Consider the following 19,788-nt stretch of genomic DNA (forward strand, 5'->3'; position numbering starts at 1 on the left):
TGTTCTCTCTCATTGCTTTGGGTTTGTTTTTTCCCAGTGTCACCAATAAATATTCTGGTAAATGTCCATTGGAATGTAGGTCTTCTGTAATTTTTTATATCCATTTTCCCTATGCATATTTACATTAAACAATCTTTTGATTTAAATTAAATTTTAAAAGCCCTTGGAAGCAGTAGAACCCAGCCCCAACTCTGTCCTTGTTATCTGAGTATTGCATTAGATAGATAGGATGCTTCACTTAGTTCTCCTGTGGCCCATTGGCTTGTGTTTGCTGCCCAGTAGAATGGCTTTAGCTGCAGAGAGCGTGGGGGTTGTGCAAATATGCCTGTTTTGAATGGACTCAGGTGTTGTTGTAAGATGTTTTTCAGGAAGACGTGAAATACGTATCTAATTTCTTGGTTTAGTCTCTGCAGTCTTCTGAGAAATCTGTGTACATAAAAACACTTGATTCTGTAGATAGGCATATTTTTGGCTTGGAGAGTATTTTTATGGTGTGTTTTTTGGAAGGAATGGATTTGTAAACCCAATAGGGCATTCCAGGCTCTGAATCACAACGTAATTGGAAATAGTACGGTTCTCTTTTCCCAAGGTTTTTATAAAAGAGCATATTTGCTTTATTCAGGGCTGTGGGATTTAGTCAGGGACTTAAATGGTACAGACTTTGGCATTTAGTAGTCCAGGCTTCTGTGGTAGATTTAAGTGCCTGTCATTTTCACTCTGGGAGGAGAAAAATATACTGCAAAGAAACTGTTTTGTCAGATGCTATTTGCTGCTACATCAGCTTATTTTTGTGAAGGATTGGTTTTTTGCAGATCTCCTAAGTTTGTTCTCTTGATAATGTGTCAGTGAAGAAGTTGCAGGCTGCTGATCTCTAGAGAACATTCACAATTTTTCTAGGTTTGGAAGCATTGCAGCAAGCTGAAGCTTCTTAAGTGCTGTATTTACTTGGGATACAATTATAATCTCATGCAGGATCATTACTGTGCTGTTACTAACAAAATCTAAATGAAGAATTGTCATGGATTCACCAGTTTTAATTTGGGATTAGTGCAATGTGCCTTGACAAAAAAAGAAAATCTCTGCAGGGTTACAGATGGAAAGAGATACAAGGAACAATTAATACTTGTTTAAAAAAATCTTTATATTTGGCTTAAGTGTAGTCTTTTTGATTTCTAATAATCCTATGAAGATTTGTGGTGTAAAAAGACATGGCTTAATTTTAAAATAAAGCCAGCACTTTTATTTTTAAGTGCTGATTGTAAAAATATTTAGTACTGTTAAGTTTTTCCTTTATTCTATGTCCCAGTTGTCATTGCTGCCTTTTCATTACCCTGGCACATTGAAATTTCATTGTAATCTTTTCAGCTTAATGTATAGACAACAATGGGAGATTTTTAGGGTGGTTATGTACTGTGGAATTTGCTTGAGGTTTGACTAATTTTTAATTTTTTTCAAATAAAAGCTCATGATTACTTCTCCTGTAATTGACCAATAATTATGTTGACTTTATACCACTCTAACAATGGTTTGGGGAAAAAGGGAATAATGGAGAAATACTTAAAACTAGCATTTTCAAATGTAATTTTGTGTGTGCTCATAGAGTTTTTTTCATCTGTTCCAGCTACAATTAAAACATGCTGTAACAACAGCTGAAGTGAATCAACTGAAGGAGAAAGTAAGTTTTCAAAGAATATAATTATTGTTAGGGTTTTTTTGTTGGGTGGTTTGTTTTGGGGTTGGTTTTTTTTTTTTTTTTGTTTTGCTTTTATGGCTACTGATTTTACCAGGAATAGGCTGAATGCAAAAGGCAGCAATCAGTTTATGCCTCAGGCACTCTCTACTCTATGCTAGACAGACATTTCTGAATGAGCTGAAGAGCTATGCTCAATTTAAAAATAAAAAAAAAAAAAAAAGAAATCAACCTAACAAGTAAAGTTCCAAAAGTCACATAAAACAACTAAAAAAAACCCCAAGTCTCCACTTCAAAATGAATGCTTCAGTATTTCTGCTTAGAGTAGCTGAATATTGTGGAGAGCTGTATGAAACAGCTCATAAACAAATATGAGAATATTACCAGTGGATCGAACTTGTCTTATCTGAGAATAGATTTGGCCAGACAATGGTTTGTGGCTGTCTTTCTGTTACCAGAAAGTTATTTCTGTTACCCTCTTTCCCTCCTCAAATTTCTGACCTGGTCTGGGCAGAGAGTTTTTTTCAGTAGTTTTGTTTTTTGCTGAAGATTGTTCAATGCCTCTGTTTATTCTGAGAAAGGGTTTCTTGTTCTTTTTTGCTGCTTTTTCCCCTGATGCAGATTTGTACATGGCCTTTTTCTGAAAATACTGTGCTGAGTGAGCAGCTTCTTTTATTCCATTGCCCTTCTGTGTTGCCTTGCTCAGAAATGCATATCCTAGGACAAGTTGCAGCACATTGCTGGGAACAGGTAGCAAGTGAAGAGGACATAGTGCTTCAGTTTGCAGTAATTCTCAGTAGCAGTATCTATTGGGGTATTTTGTGCACTCTGCAATTGTTGAGGCAAGGCAGACAAAACTACTTATGACAGTTCCCTTTTTGATTTCTGACAGTGCTCCTCCTCTTTCTAGTATTCTTGGTGTGTGGCCCAGCTGGATTGCACAAAAGCTGTTAAAAATGTTGGTGTTAGTACAACTTACAACCCCGTTTTTAAATTCAAGGAATTCTCGGTCCTTTCAACATCCTTGTTCCATTGGCAGGTGATCTTAACTGGCTTCAAAAGCAGTGATTTATTTCCTCAGTGGAAGTGGTATCCCCAGAGAAGGAGGCATGGACAAACTAAGCTGTATCTTGCCTGTTCACTCCTCCAAGGCCTGGAGAGCTTCACATGTTAACATTCCCACGTATAATGTGGCTGCTATCAAGCTGAAGGGGTGGCATCCCTTTCCTTTACTGAGGGAATATTTGGTGGTTTCATACATGAGCTCAAGAAAAGGAAACCTGCACGTGCCATCATTGATTAGGAAGACCAGTATCATATAAAGTTACCAGGGAAGATCAACTGGTCATGCTATCTTTATTCAAAAAGCTATTGGTAACAAAGTAGTGGGACAGGGAGCTTGTCTTACGCAGGTTAAGATTCTTCATCTGTGGTTGCCTTTGAAGGTATTCAAAGTAGGCCTCTCCAGAGATATTAAGATCTGGTGAGATCTTAAACAATATAAACTAATAATACAGATCTTGGTCATTTAATCTGTCTAGAAAGATGCTATACCAATGAGAAAGCAGTAAAAGACTCTTGAGTTTCAGTTCTAAACTTGGTTAGATTAGCAAGGGTTGGAAGAGTTGATGTGATTACTTTAAAAGTTGTGTCCTGTTTTCATATTACTGATAAGTATGTCATTTTTATTAGCTATTCTGTACTTAAACAAGTATCAGCAACTGGTTTTTATTTCATCTTTTAGATTAGATTAATTTGTTCAGTATTAATCTTTTCAGTTAAAAGTTGTTGAAGCAGAAAAAAGTGAATGGAAATTTAATCGAGCCCAACTACAGCAAAACTTGGATGAAAGCAAAGAGAAAATTAAAAAGTTAGAGACCTACTGGTTAGAGGCACAAAATTTATGCAAAACAGTAAATGAGCGTCTTAAAGAGACTCAAGAACAATGTGATGCTCTTGAAAAGAAATACAACAAGGCCAAGAAATTGCTTAAAGACTACCAACAAAAGTAAGTACCCCAAAATACCAGGTCTCTATTTATTGCTTGTATGTTTTCTACAACTTGGAGAAAGCTGTCAGCAATACCTAGGGGAATAGAATTTGCTTAACATACTTTCTTTTCATTTGTTAGAGTGCAGGGAAGAAGTGGGCTACAAATGCTGAATTATTCCATACCTTACATCACCAACTTCTGGAAAGGTTCTCTGAAAATCTTGCTGCTACTTTTGATATATAGCTGAGGAAAAATTCTTTAATATTTCAATGACAACTTTAAAAAAACAACTTCATTTAAAAGCTGAAATGCATCTATACTTTTTGGAAGTATACTTGAAATTTGATATGAGGTGTTAGGCAATACCTGTTGCTCTTTGTGAAAAACCCTCAGCTTGGCTGACTTCAATGTTCCAGATAAGAGTAGGCATCAAAAGATATTTCATAATAGCCAGATACATGTGATTTAGTCTGAGTTAGTTATATCTTGTAGGAGAAATTAAGAGAGGAATTAAGTTTGGGGATATGTATCTAGCCCACTAAAATGGCAGTATGAAAACAGTATCTTCAATCTGTTAAAGGCTTTAGGTTTTTTAATAGAAATAATATTGTTTATTAGATATACCTGTGGGGGACTCCAGCACTATTGTTTTGTGGTAGTGTCTAATTGTTCAATGATCTTCCCTCTTAGCAAAAAAAGAGGTAATTGCAAAATATTTGTAGATGTGTCCTGATAATACAAAACACAGCTGTTGCTTTTGGTAGTTGCTGTAAACCTATAATACTGTTGTTCCCAATTTCTCCACTTGCTACTTACTTTTAAAGGCAATTTATTCTTTTGAAGGCAATTAGATCTTTTGCTCTGTAGTCACATCCAGAAGTGTTATTTTTCACAGTACATTTTTGTGCTGTTTGGTGAGCTGTTTAAAGGTTTCCTTTCCCCTCTCCTCCCAAGCTTATCCGCATGGAAGTTCAAAAGTACGTGAAGATGACTGCTAACATGCTACGTTCCATTCCCTTGCTGTTTAGCAAATTCCCATTACTCGTTTGATTGTCCCTGAAGCTTTTGCATCTGTTGTAGATGTTTTATGCTTATTTTCTGGTTGTGTGTGTCATTCCATATGATGCAGGCAAAAACAGCTTTAATTTTTGTTTCCTTCTTGTAGTCATTATTTCTTTTTTGTAAAACCCAGCCATTGCAATTGCTGTAGGATGAACCAAGTAGAAACTTGGAATACAATTTATTTTCCAGCAAAGAATTTTGCCATAGCTTTTGGAAGGAAAACATTCTGTGTGTGTGCATGTATCTTTGTGGAAGAAAGTAAGATGTAATGATTGGAGTCGTGCATGTATTTCAGGCTTATGCATATGCAGCTTGCCACTTTTAAAATGAGAGATGGTTGTAACTTCGCAGAAAAAGTGTCGCCATACATCCTTTTCTGCCCAGAGTAGATCACAGGCGTCTGTATTTTCTTTTGAAGACAGTAGAAGCATACAAATAAATACATAATTTTATGACATTATAAGATTAATGAATCAGTTATACCTTGCAGATTGGTTTTTGTCACCATTCACTAATGGAATGCTTTTTAGTAAATGCAGTTGTGCATATTTCTGTTTAACATGTTTTTCTACATTTCTGTATATTACTACTTCATAGACATGTATATATTTCTTTCACCAGAGAAATAGAATTTTTGAAGAAAGAAGAAGATCATTCAAAGCTACTTGAAGAGAGAGACCAGAAATATGCAGAACAACTGAAAATATATCAGGAAAAAGTAAAGCAGTATTATATTTTGAAATAAACTTTTGTATTTTTGGAGACTTTGGAGAAATTCTCATTTCTGAATTTTAATTCTTGCAGATTTCAGAGCTTGAAAATAAATTAAAAGCATATGAGAAAATGCCTTATGTGTTTGAAGGTGGCAGTTTATTGGAAGATGACTGTCAAAATCCAGGCCAATCTAACGAGTCAAAGATAAAAGACAACAATGAAAAAGAATCCAAATCAATAGAAGAAAGAATAAATTCTTTAGACATGCTGATTTCTGGTAAGTAGATTGTAGTAATTTTTATTTGCACTTAAGGAAAATTAGGAGGAGTTATATGTATAGTGGTTTTTTTTGTTGTTAAGAGAAGTGAGGTCTTTGATGTTTCATACTGACTGGGTGAATGTTTTAGCTGAGTCAGTGTGGATACTTGAGTTAGGTTCCCCCAACATTTTCAGTATAGTTGTAATTTATTTCTTAAGTGTTGTGGGAAAGAGATGGATGGAGAGACAACTGTTTTAACTGTTCTTTGATTCTCTGTTAGTGAAACTAATAGTGGGACTAAAACACTGAGATATACCAGTTAAAATCCCATTTATTTCAAGCTGTAATTTGCAGTAAACTTGCTATGGTTTTTTTTTGTCTCGTAATTTTATGCACAGAATGTTAAAAAATATCAGATGGGGGTTCAAATGAGAATGAAATTTTAAAAATATTTTGTAAATTCTTACTTTGTAAAGAGTTTCTATCCTACAGAATGATGTTAGGAAAGCACATCTGGGGCACAAATTTTCATCTATTTGAGAACAGAATTCAGTTTTCAATCCATAAGACAATTATATTCTGTTGGATTTTATTATTTTTTAATTGAAGAAGTTGAGTAAAAGTATATTTCAAATTAAATAGAAATTGCTAAAGCAATGTGGCTGTGGCACATTCTTCTTTCTTTCAGGATTTTTCATAGAGGAGCAGAAATAGAAGTTGTTTTCTCTTTCTTTCCGTTGTGCTGGTCTATGAAAAAATCCTGAGAGAGAAAGAAGTGTGCTTGCCACAACGCAATACGTGAAATAGTCCAGTATAATATAAAAAGTATTTTCAACCAGTAATGGTTAACAGGTAGAATAATTCTGACTTACTTTCTGAATATTTTTCCAGACAGACTTGTACACAGACTTGTGTACCAGTTTTTGCTGGGTTTTATGTTTACTTTTTTAAAAAGTATGTATTTGTTGCAGATTTTGATGCTTTTGTTGGGGATACTCCCAGATTAGACACCAGTGCCCACAAAGCAAAAGCTCAGCTTGCTTTGAAAGTAAAACGCCAGCCACCTTCTCGATCAAAGCTGAAAGAATCTCTTGGGGGTGGACAACAGATTGCAAATGTACAGGTACTGACACTGGTACTGACGTTGGTAATCATGCACTCTGAATACTGACCATGGCTTTTGAGTTTTGTCTGTATTTGCAATTGTGAGTGTTCTCCATGCTTCATTCAGGCTGTGCCGAAGCAACGTAGTTTTATGCTGCATCAAATAAAAAACCTTTTAGGGTTCATAACGTACATGTGAACTCTGGTGTGTTTTTGTGGCACAGTTAATTTGCAGTTAGCAAATAACTATGTGAGCTTGTTCTGTGCTACTTCTGCTTGCTGAAAGATTTTGATGCAGTGATATGTAGTGAAAGATAAATTAGTATCTTGTTATGCCTTCATCTGGAACAAGTTAGTTACCAAATTTCTTCAAAAACTAAAGAGTTCTGAAATGCTTCATTATTCCATAAGTCATCATTTGAGTTCACAAGAAGTGTACCAGTAAAATGTTCTCATGTTTTTGGAAAACAACTGAAGAATTGAGGTATAGTCAATATATGAAAGAGCCTATCATAGAAGGAGGACATTGAACTAATTCAGTGAGACTGAAACCTGGCCACGTTGAGGTGGAATGGCTAAGGTGTACCAGAACATTTCTGATTTGGCTAGAAAAAGATTACTTGGGATGTGCAGAAAGATGTGTATAGAGGTGGGTAACAGCCTCTAAATCAGATTCATGTGATTCAGATGGTATCCACAAGTATGTAAGTTCAGAAATTTTCCTGAACTGAGGAAATTTGCTTAGCACATCCTTCCACCCTGGTAAAAGAACAGACAATAAATGAGTATATGTCATGTTTATCATAAAACAACTTTTGAATTTATTGAAGGATGAGGATTCAGAAGACAGTGTTCTCAACAGAGAATCTTCCACTGTGTACCTAACTAAGACCTTAGAAACAAGTGAAAAATTACCTCTCCCATGCCTGGATGACACAGATCAAAAGAGTGAAAAGCCTGAGAAAAGAGAAAGCACAGAAAGTCCTCTAGAGTCAAGTCCTTCTGCTTCCACACACTCTTCTCCAGTACACAAACCAAACAACGAAAATAGCACAACCACCACTCGTTCTCCTCCTCCTGAAGGGATGACTCCAAATTCTCCTCAAGGGTATCTCAAGAATGTTAAGCAAAGAGAAGCAAAGGGGAAAGGGAAAGAAGCCAAGGGTAAGACTTAAGGGTTTATTATTATTTTAATTCTTTGGGATTGAAGTTTTACAGGTTTTTGATGTAATCAGGAAAGGTTCTAATATATTTTTGCAAAACAACTAAGCTTCATAAGTGTCCATGTATTGGAGAGTAAGTCTGATGGATTTCCTGATTCCCAGAAAAATTAATTGTTGGCTTTGTGCTTCCAGACATTATGTGAATGTTTAAACAAGATACAGATTCTGAGTATTGTGGGAATTACTGCATTACTCATCATGCCCTCTTAAGATATTTGTCACTAGAAGTTGGTTAAAGGTATTATAATCAGCCTAGTCACTACTAGTTGTTCTTTCATAGGAATAGTTGACATTTTTCTTATTAAAAATTGAAAAAGGGATCTAATACAATCTTTTAAATGTTTGATATTTTCTGTAATCAGCTAGTACAAATGTATAAAGACAGATGACTTGCTGTCTTTGCCCTACAGCTCAGGCAAAACCATTATTTTAATACCCTGAAACAGGATTTTTTTTATACTGTCCTTATTTTCTGTGTTTCTATAAAGTCTCAAGCAAAAATAGTCTACAAAACCCTCCACTTATTAAGACACATACCTAATACACCTGTGATTTTGCTTTCTTTTCTACAGTTTTTTTTGAGATGGCAGAAGCATTGTAAACTTGTTTTTTGTAAATTGGCCCCTGGAATTGCTAATTAGTGCAGTACATGAGGATTGGTGTTGAAAGCTTGCTCTTTCTGAACAAAATGACACTAAATGCCGTTTCTGCTCGACTGTTGCTTTCTAAGTGTATTTAAATGTTTGCCTATTACTTTTTTGAATTAATTGTTTCTATTACCTTTTCATCCATTCATGTATCAGTCTGTATTTTAACCTACTATGCTGTGTTTAAGAAATTACCTCTTTCCTTAAAATACTACCTCTGGAAATAGAGGTGGAAACAAATGTCAGTATTAAAAGTAATTCTTTTAGTTTTGTATTCAAGTTGATAGGAAAAATAACCAGTTTAACTGTAGTTATAATTTACTGGATGTTATATATTTAGAAAGAGTGCTTAACTAATTAGCTAAAGTTCTAATGTTCATCAGAAACTACTGATTAGATACGCAAAAAAAAAAGGGGGAAAACTCTTGACTATCCTGACTGTTGGGTATGTAAGCTTTGAGTTAATCCTTCCTGAAATATATAATGGTTATTTGCTGATGGAGTGATGGGTAGTTGACCTCAGTTTTGTGTACTAAACAGGATTTTTGGTTTTTATGGTCCTTGAAGGAGTCTGTGTATATCATGTCAGGAGTTGTTTTGAAGGTAGACCTTCAAATTTACTTTGTTTCTCAAAATGTGAACTGCATCTCTTTCACAGGTAGCTAAGTTAGGAAACACCTGATTTGCAGCACAAAATGTATTTCAATTATTTTTTTAAAATTCTAGTAGCCTGAGAATTTAAAAGTAAGTACATTTAGGACTTTCAGTATCTGTCACAGTCCAATGAGAAGAGGTCATGTGGTTCTTGTCACTTAATTTTGCATAATAATTGAGAAGTTGGTATTGAACATGCTTCCTTTGGCAAAAAATTGGTCCTAAGAGGTTGTATTCCAGTTTTGAAAATAAGAGTCTTGGAGGAGCTTCAAAGTCCCAGTTGTTTCTTCAGAATAGTCACAGTTTGTGTGGCATTTCCAGTAAGCTTGTCAGGAGCTGTCAGCTCTCCAGGTGCTGACCATCATGTTGGCTAGGCACACCTTCTGGAGCTGGCAGCTTGTGTGCGTAGCCGGTGTTTGCAGCAGCTGGCCTGGACTAGCTACTGAACCAAAAATAATACTAGAGAAGCATCTCTAATACTTCAAGAGTAATAGAGAAATACTAAATGGTATATCTTATACATATATATATGGTTATGTGGTTGTATGCTTTGAAGTTGACATTTTGCAAAAGAAAGATGTATTTTTTTCTAAACCTGTCATAAGTTAACTTTGTTTGTCATTCATTAGAGCAAAATACTGTGGTAATTTTTACCTTTCTGTAGACAGTATAGAATTACTCTTTATCAAAAGGAATATTTTTGAGTAGTTGTCAGTAACTGTTATGTTGCCATTTTTCAATGGCCTGGTACAGACAGAATGATGGGAAGATGCCACAGAAAATAACTTAGGCTGGCTGATATGGTTGTAGTATTTTCAGTTATTATCTGTGTGTGGGAATGGGAGTTAACACTGTCATCCAGGTCTTAGTATCTGATTAAAGCATCATCATTAGTAGCTGAAAACTGCAGAGTTTTACAACAACATTTTTATTTTTCACCTCTCTATGAAAAACAGAAGAAAGGAAAAATGAAGACAAGACAGCAGAAACAAATGAAGGAATTCCATCAGGGAAGTCCAAAAGGAGATTTCCAGATTTTGGGTAAGATTTTACATGTGCTCCTTTCGAAATAAGTGTTGTTCTGTGTTATTTTTGAGACTATTATGTTCTCTAAATAAAACAATGTTGAGGAGTCCAGTAATGCTACTTCATAACACCTTTGAAGATGGGATAAAGCTTGTTGAAGCCAGCTAACATTAAAGACTTAGACTGGTACTGCAATAAATGCATCATAGTGTATAACATAAATATCAGCTGATTTCACACACTGATACTGTAGTTAGTGACTTAGTTCAAATTGCTGTGCATTGCTTAGGAGCATTAATAGTAAAACTGTGGTTTTCCTCCTGGTTGTATCCACTATATGCTAGGCTTCTTTAGGCGTTTTTTGTATCTATTTTGGTTATCTGTGGCTCTTAAAAGGGTAGTGCATGCTTCTTAAATAGAATATGAGTGCCAGAACTTTTTTAATTGCATGCATAATCTGCAAAATTATGCTTTGTGTAACAATATAAATGTGGCTTTTTGTAACAGTTGAAGTCAATGTGAAAACTAACTTGCTGATTTAAAGAAATGTAAATGCTTTATGAAATTCGTGTTTTTTCACTTCAGTGGATTGCGGAAATCTGGGGGCAAGGGTAAGAAGCAAGAAAAAGAAAATCTAAGAGGTTCTCTGGATAGCAGGTAGTTCTTTTGTTAGTTTATACATACATGCTGCATTGCTAAAATTTGTAACCTATAAGGATTTCTTTAAAACTGTCATTAATGTTTGATCTTAAAGTACATTCTTGTATAACAGTGGCAAAATTCTGTGAAGATTTAAAGATACAGAGATGAGCTTCTAATCTCACAGAAGAGAGTAGAGGAGACAACCTTAAAACTGTATTTTGCTTAGGAAGATGAATGTTGAGTAAATTAAGTTAGCAATTATTTGAAATTATTAAATTGTGTGAAATACGGCAAAAATTTGTGTCATTATATAACTCATTATTTTGAATAGATATTTAAAGGCAAGTATCCATTTTCAATTATCACTTGTGCTGTGAAATTGGTAAAAATAAGTGGTGTGTTTTGAGTTTGTTCTTGTTTTTAACAGGGTGGTTGTGTGTTTGAGGGGTGGGATGCAGTTTTTTGCTGTTGTTATTTAAACAGAATTTCATCTGCTTGTCTCAGAGGTTCCCGAGAACTTTTGGATGACTCTGGCAACAATCTATCTGCATCAGATTCAGATTCCCCTGTTCCTACTTGTATGCCTTTCTCTTGGTTTGGAGACAGCCACAAAGAGCCTCAGGTTTCAAGTAGCAGTCTGCAGGTTACTCAGAGTGGGCAGGATGGTTGTGAGCATGGTCAAGACAAGAACAGAAGCAAGGTAAAGATTACTAATTTGTGCTTTGAATGTTTAAGTGTTGCATCTTGATAAAATAAAAATATCAGTGGCTAGTGTGTGGAAGCCTAATGACTTAGTTCTTGACCACATCACCTCTTACAAACTTTGCTGGAGAAGTTTGAGATACTACAGCTCTTACAAGCAGGAATTGTGAGAGTGTTCCTGTTCCCTCCTTCAGCTGAAGCATCAGTAGAGGCTATTCAGGCTGAAGTAGTATCTAAGGAAGAATAATAGGGCATGCTTTTTCACTGGTTGGTAATGCTAAAAGTAATGCTAGTTTCAGGAGAGCATAGTTTTAAAGGTCTAATCTGTTTTCCAGACTAGTTCATGGAGGAATTGTGCATAAATAGAGGTCAGCTGTCCAGACAGTTGGCCAGCCAGTTCTTACTGTACTGGAATGTGGGGTTGGAGTACCAGACAGGTGGAGGAAGATAGTATCCTAGTTTTCATTAACAAATGTAGTCTTAAAAGCCAAGAAACAGATCTATAGAACACTTCCTTCCAGGTTTCTGAGTAGCTAATAATCTAATAATTTAGAGCCTTTTAATCAGATCGTAAGAGTGAGGCTACACAGTTCAGTCTATAACCATAGTTACCCTCTCAACAGTTTAAACTATTTGAAAGAAACAGCTTTAGAAACTAAAAGGTGTAATGTGTGTGCTGTCTGAATATTTGGTAAAACCTTTTTCAATTTAACACTGTTCCCAGCAATTTTACTGACTGTATTCTTGTTTATTTTGGATTTTGTCAAATTGAAAATTGCAGTTATTTGAGTAGGGGGGTTTGTTCTTGAGTTTCATGCTTTTTCTTCACTTTGGATGGCTAAAATACCCCTTCATGTTTTGCTTTTCTTCTGTGCTGTTAGAAAGAAATTAATTGTATATATGGAAGAGAAACTTGCCAGGTTGTAGTTCATGAAGTCACGGATATTTCACAGAGATTGCAGTTTACAAGTTTGCTTTCCATGTTTCCAGATGGTGATTGCACTAAAATGCTGTTGTTGTACCTTTTTTTAAATACTTTGTTTCACTAGTGTAAACCTACAGTTCCTGTGATAGTAGTAAATTGTCTCCATACATAGTTTTTAAAAAGTACAGAAAGTGGTTTTAGAACCATACAATCCTTATTATAATGCAGGAACTTAATAAGAATAGGATTTTTTAATCTCTGAAGTAGAACAGTACTTCACAAAATGCTGCCTAGTGTGCATCAGTCTTGTGTATTTACAGCTCCTGCATTGGTTGCTTCTCTTGGAGCCTGTAGTGGCCAGTAGATGTTTCTGTAAATAACCCAAGAATTTGGAAGGTGTATGCATATACTTGAATACAATTTTTGATTAAATAGGAATGCATGGTTAGACTCTTAATAGGCTGGTCTCTTGATAGGCTGTAGTTGGTCTCCTAATAGGCTGTAGCAATGCTGTGAAGAGGTGTTTCCTGTATAGATAAGCAGTCAGTGGATTTGTCTTTCAAAATCATTGATTTAGAGGAACCCATTGGTCCCCTCTTCATTGCTCCTTTCTATCTGATTTAAATAAGTTTTGTAAGCATAGTAAAAGTCCCACTGCTGCATTTCTACTACAAGCACCCATAATGTGCTTAAGCAGCTCTTAAAGTTTTCATATACCTACCATATACACCTACTTTTGGCAATCAAAAAGTTACAGATGTTACCAGATTGAATGCTCTCTTCCTTTCCACATTGTTCTGAAGTAATAGTCTTTTCTTCTTACTGGACTATACTTCCCAAGATGATTACTGTTTCAGCCTTCCAGCTGGTTTCTTGCCTACTGGTTTGGGACTTTTTGTTTCCTTTTCATGTTCCTGTAAGTGATTGTTGCTTGCTGCTCTCTTCCTTAGTTCCAGTTGCAAACCAGCAGCTGAAAGATTATGCAAGTCTCCAGCTATATTCCTGCTTTGTAAAATGGTAGAAAGTTGATCCCATTGAAGAACAGATTCTCATGCATTCATTAATCATTAAATCATACTTTTCCTCTCCAAAGTCAGGCTGTTTTCACTTTGCAGTGTTTGGAGTCTTTTGTAAACATGGTAACGTGACAGCGGTTGCTGCTTCAAATGAACGACTAATTGTTGTAGATCTGAACTTAGGGTCGATAACTACATTTGTACAGTAACAAGCCTTAGGCGTATTTTTGCTGTGAAAAGACATTAAAACTGACAAAGAAATGTGCTTGACCATTCAGAAGTGAGTCTTGTTAATAAAACAATATAAAAGTAAGGAACAAAGTCATCTTCCCAGAATTCAAGGGAAGAATGCTCCTTTTTGTTGATATTAACTCAAAATTTATAAATAAAGCAATATATCATAAATATCACAATTGAAATTATTCCTTTTATGTTTGTAGTATCCCATGTGATCATGTGACAGCATTTCTTAAACAGGAGGTAAAAGTAAAAAGTCTAAAATAAGAACTTTGTCATGTAAAAAATCTCTGTGGAACTGAGTCTTTGCATTGTGTATAATTTTTGTAGTTGTGTTTTAGCATTGAGGATGTAAGGAATGTAATTACGTTCCTTATTGCCTGGTTTCTGGTTTTGCAAAATTTGCCTCTGAAAGTTACTGCACTTGAAATGTTTATATTTTCTTAAAATGGTTCTGAAGTTAGTTTTAAATTTACAGTTTGACATAGTTAGTCAACTTCTTGATCCTTATGAAAACAAGAAATACGGGAACTAAAATCCTTTGTGCTTTCAGACAGTTCTTAAATTAGTCCCTTGATGTAAATCTGTGCCATTCTCTGATACAATACACACACATACAGAGTGTTTATACTCATTGTTTTTCCAGAATACTACTTAGCTTCTGTAAGCGTGTATGCAGTCTCATTTTCAATGCAAGGAAGAACAGTGTGGTATAAACTATATCCTAGTACCTTAAATGGTAGGAAGCATACCTGTGAAACCTCTTCTGTCCAAATTCTATGCTATTCAAGAGTCAAAATTCTTTGCAACTGGCTCTAAATGCTTAAAAGGAAATTACTTCTATAAACTGATTAGGAGCAGGGGGAGGAGGAAGCATTACAGCTGGTGCTCAGATGCTTTACTTTTAGCTGTGTTTTTATTATTGAATCCTTTAGTTTTGTTTGTCTGAGTTGTTCCTGATTTTCTCTATAAAGGTAGAAAGAGTGAACTGAGGGTGGCTAAAAGAAAAACTCTTAAATAGATTTTCAGCTTGGGTTGAAGGTACTTTGAGAAGAGGTTGATGGACAAAGTATTCAGCTGTTTCTGGTAATAATTTTTACATCTGAAAGACTGAAGAAGACCCTAAAATTTAATGTAATTGATAAAATAATCTACATGGTAAATAGAACACCATTTCTCAGTCAAGAAAAGTACTAAACAGAGGTAGCAGGAAAACTCAAGTTGTGGTTTGGGGTTTTATGTTTGTTGTGGTGGTGATGGTTATTTTCTTGAGCTTTGGTGAGGTGTTGTTAAGGCTGAAAATGTGTATCAATTATTTAGAGTATAAGGGAGTGCACTTAAAAATCAAAAATAGAATAATCCATAAAACTGAGAGTTCAGGTGAAATTGAAATCAGAACACAAATACAGAAGTGCTAAATGAAGGTAACTGCAAAAATGTAATTCTCTTATACAAGCATAACTAACTGGAGAAAAATATCCTTAAGATCAGCTTAATTTAGGATCTCAGGTTATTTATGCACATAGGGGTGTGGTATGGCATCCTTACAAAGTAATTAGTTGATTAGAGACTTAGAGAACATTAGAGCAATTACTGGTAAATAATTACTTAGTGTTCGTAGGCAGCAAAGAGTAGTGCTGAGACAAATTTTTAGAAAGGCAAAAGTAGGAGGCATGGTTTTGGCAGAATTATTTTTCATCACTAATGAAAAATATTTTAATGGTCACAATCTGAGTTGGAAATTGAGGGAATCAACAAGAGTGCTACCTTCTGAAACACATTCATAGTGTTCATGGAGGTTTCAGTTTAATGAAGTTCATCATCAATAGGTCCAACAAATGCATTTTAAATTGCTTCTCCCACAGCGTGGTATGCCTGCTGAAAAAGTGACTGGTGCACTTCCTTGTGTATGCTATAACCATTTCAGGTTATGACCAATTCTCTGCACAAGTTGCTCTTATTGGGGATATTGCTTTAAATTTGTTACTGCATTTCTGAATTCGGAAGTTTATCAAAAACAAGTCAGATGCTTGATGTAGTCAGTACATTTCGTATGTGTTCTAAAGGTAACTGAGTCATACTATTTTTTTAAACCAAAAATCAGAATTACTAGAATGTCACCTAATGACCTGCTTTTCCAAGAAGTGAGTTAATAAAACATTATTTCCACTTGTTTGCAGAGTAGAATTGTCATAGATGATACATACCATAGCAAGCCAAGTTGTGAACTTTCAGGGTTAGTGACAGAACCAAATCTGTCAGGTCGTTCACACACTTTAACCTTCTCTTCAAATGAGGTGAGTTTCAAAGTGTGTATATGTGTGTTGTTGATGTTGTTCACACTACAGCATGTTTAATAGAAACAGATGTGTGTAATGTGAAACTAGATGGCTGTTCCATATTTGAATGTTGAAGAGCACTGTGAAGAAGCTGTTAAATGAACTAAGGACATGCACTAGTGGATGACACATCAGCCTGTGTGCTCTGATTCTAGTTATATCATAAAAAATCTGAATGAACTCACTGATCAAATCAAAGTTTTTAGTTTTAAATATAACGCTGTTCTGTTCCACTAATTTAAAGCAACTTCCTGGGTGAATGAAAACTGCAACATTTTTGACCTTGCCTTCACATCTTGTGCAGGTTTGTTTTATAATAAAATTTCATATCAATAAAAAAACAAAAGAAGAAAGGAAAAAAGTCAGAACTTGGTGGTTCTGATATATAGGTAGAAATTAGACCCCTGAAAGTGTGTTCATTCCCCTGGAGAACTAAATCCTTTGGCTACAGCCCAAAGTCTACACTTTGGTAGCATTCTGAGATACTGTCTCATTTGGTGTTTGACTGATGGACATCCTAATAAATTAAATCCTTTAGTTTAGGAAAACTCATTAAAAACAGAACATCGTTATCTTATGTAAAATGAATTAGAGGGCTTGCCAGACTGGTGGTTCATGAATGTGATGGGATTCTTATTAGCTGTCTTAAGTCTGTCGTTGGTGAAAATCTTATAATATCCCAGTAATATGTAGAAAGTCAGCACAGTCTTACAAACAGTGTTATAAATTCACTGACAAAAATCTGAGGTGTCTAAAATTATGTAACTAGTTTACAGGTTGTAGTAGTGGATTAAGTTTTTGCAGGTTTTTTTGGAGATAGTAGTCTTAGATCTAATGAAAACCAGAGGAACTCCAGTTAATAATCTATCTTTGCAAGTACTCCCTACAGTTTTTTGAATTGAATGCTTCATGAATGGAGTATGTGTTTCTAAAACTTTCAAGGAGTATGAATTGTAAGGCTTTATTACAGATGTCTTCTTGAATATTGTTCTTTATATTACAAACTTTCAGTAAACTTCATATTCTGAAACTAGAATGAAAGCAGTTTATTACTAGTTGTCCATTTGTAAAGTGATGATTTAAGCCTCTTTTTGTTATAGATGAGTTCCAGTGTTCTGTCTAGTTTGTATGTTGCTTATTGTCCTGGTTTTGCATGACCAGTGAAAGCTTGTTTGTATCTTTTCAGTAATTACACTGAGTATCAAGGGTCTACTCTGAGGAAAACAAGGAACATACTCTGAACTGTTTCCTCATTTGGAAGGCAGTATATGTGAAGAAAAATATGTAGTTCTATTCTTAGGAGTTTTTTAAAGTTTGTAGTCTAGATCTGGGAAAAGTAATCAATCTTACAGAAATTTAGGGCATTTCAAATCACAGAATCGATGAGGTTAGAAAAGACCTCTGAGATCATCAAGTCCAGCCTATGACTGGACTTGAACACCACCTTGTCAACTAGATCATGGCACTGTCCATGTTCAGTCTTTCCTTAAAGACCTCCAGGGATAGTGACTCCACCACCTCCCTGGGCAGTCCATTCCAATGTTTCATCAGCCTTGCTGTGAAGAAAGTCTTCCTGATGTTCAGCCTGAATCTTACCTGGCCAGCGGAAGACTATGTCCTCTTGTCACTGGTTACCTGGGAGAAGAGGCTGCCCCCACCTGGCTACACCCTCCTTCCAGCGACTTGTAGAGAGTGATAAGGTCCCCTTGAATATCCTCCAGGCTAAACACCCCCAGCTCCCTCAGCTGCTCCTCATGGGATTTGTGCTCCACACCCTTCACCAGTTTCACTGCCCTTCTCTGAACCTGTTCCAGCACCTCAATGTCCTTTCTGAATGGAGGGGCCCAGAACTGGACACAGCACTCAAGGTGTGACCTCACCAGGGCTGAGTACATGACAATCACTGTCCTGGTCCTGCTGGTCACACTGTTTCTGATACAGGCTGGGATGCCACTGGCTTTCTTGGTCACCTGGGCACACACTGGCTCGTGTTCAGCTGCTGTCAACCAGCACTGCCAGGTCCTTTTCCACAGGCCACTTTCCAGTTATTCTTCCCCAGCCTGTAGCACTGCATGGGGCTGTTGTGGCCAGTTTGTAGGACCCAGCAGTTGGTCGTGTTGAACCTCTTGCTCTTGGTCTGGCCCATCGATCCAGCCTGTCCAGATCCCTCTGCAGGGCTTTCCTACCCTCCAACAGATTAACATTCTCACCTAACTTGGTGTTGTCCGTGAATTAACTGAGGGTACACTCAATCCCTTCATTCAAATCACCAATAAAGATACTGAACAGGATCCTTAACTTAAGCTCTTACTAATTTCTGCCTGATGGTTGTTGTCCAGATGGGTTCATAAGTATGTAGCAGGAGTCGTGCTGGCCAGTGTAACTCCAGCTTTCTGAGGAGTGGGCTATTGCACACTGCCTTATAAATCCTGGAATTATTGGGAAATTGGAGATGGAAACACCTCTTAGAGACGTAGCTAGGGGCAGCACTGAGGAGTCTTCCTCTCTGTTGGACAGGTGCTCACAGGCAGTTTGGGCACGTGACTGCCTGGTGAGAGTTCAGTTGTTAGTAGCCAGCTAGTTACAGTAGAGGCACTTCACTCACAGATGGTTAGCAAGCTAGCTGGGTAATCCTTCTAATGTTCTTAATATGTTAAATAGTGTGATGGCAGTGGTGTTTCCTTGGGCTTTATATTTTTATCTCCAGAGCCTTTATTTGCTTTCTGAGTCACATGCATTTTTATGCAGGAGCACATGGCTTTCTCATGCTTCCATACCTTAGAAGTAGTTTTAGTTCTGCTTTCTGAATTTCTGCAGCTGATCTCTTTCTTGTGTGTGTAGTGGCTGTTTTGGGGACTCTTAACTCTAGGTGTATAAACACAGCTTGGCATGTTCCTTCTGCCTCTGAATGGACATTTGAGAACAAAAATGATGCAGAGGTATTATTTAATGACCAAAAATCCTTACTCAGAAATTTGTGTTCTTCATCTTATCCTTCTACAGTTTTCACTTTCCTGTATTGTGAAAAATAGTCACAGATGCTTTCCCTAGTGTAGTAGTGAAAAATTCGAATTTTATAGTATTAAATATCTGTGAGGAGATGATGTCTGTGTTTTAACACAGATTCAGGTGTTGCTACAACTTCTGCTTTCAGGGTTCTGTCTTTACCAATATGAAGTAGAAGGAGTTTGTTAGCAATTGATGATGCTGAAGCTGCAATTCATAGCTAAGCTTGGAGTGCAGTCTGTTAGATGCTCTAATCTGTGCTGCTTGGACAAACTGGTTTAGAGAACCCTCAAGATTCTGTCAGGGGACAGCAATTCTCTGACAAAATGAAAGAATCTGAGTCTCATTCTTTTTTTGACAAGAATACATCTTCAGGTACTTACACTCTGAAATTACAGAAGGGAAGTTCTGCCATGGCTTGCACAGATTCAGCAAATCTAGAGTGAGTTCTGACTGGAATGAAACACTTCACACATTTTTTCATGTAAAGGAGATACATAGATACACACCCCCACCTCAAATGATAAAAGTACCTAGATATATTAAAAA

General features: G+C 36.2%; 1 protein-coding gene across 3 annotated transcripts in view; it reads left to right on the forward strand.

Annotated features, from left to right (window-relative positions):
- Positions 1-19,788, forward strand: part of LOC128810204 (neurabin-1-like) — a 37,763-nt gene that overhangs the window by 12,881 nt on the left and 5,094 nt on the right. For 2 of the 3 annotated variants that reach the window (XM_053982848.1, XM_053982849.1), the window contains exons 8-17: positions 1,622-1,675; positions 3,469-3,698; positions 5,367-5,463; positions 5,550-5,736; positions 6,690-6,841; positions 7,653-7,986; positions 10,303-10,387; positions 10,958-11,029; positions 11,519-11,714; positions 16,075-16,191. In XM_053982848.1, the coding sequence (XP_053838823.1) occupies positions 1,622-1,675; positions 3,469-3,698; positions 5,367-5,463; positions 5,550-5,736; positions 6,690-6,841; positions 7,653-7,986; positions 10,303-10,387; positions 10,958-11,029; positions 11,519-11,714; positions 16,075-16,191 (1,524 nt within the window). The remainder of the gene's footprint in view (positions 1-1,621; positions 1,676-3,468; positions 3,699-5,366; positions 5,464-5,549; positions 5,737-6,689; positions 6,842-7,652; positions 7,987-10,302; positions 10,388-10,957; positions 11,030-11,518; positions 11,715-16,074; positions 16,192-19,788) is intronic. The other variant, XM_053982850.1, reaches the window with a different exon arrangement.

Source organism: Vidua macroura, chromosome 7, assembly GCF_024509145.1.
Source record: "Vidua macroura isolate BioBank_ID:100142 chromosome 7, ASM2450914v1, whole genome shotgun sequence".
NCBI lineage: Eukaryota > Metazoa > Chordata > Aves > Passeriformes > Viduidae > Vidua > Vidua macroura.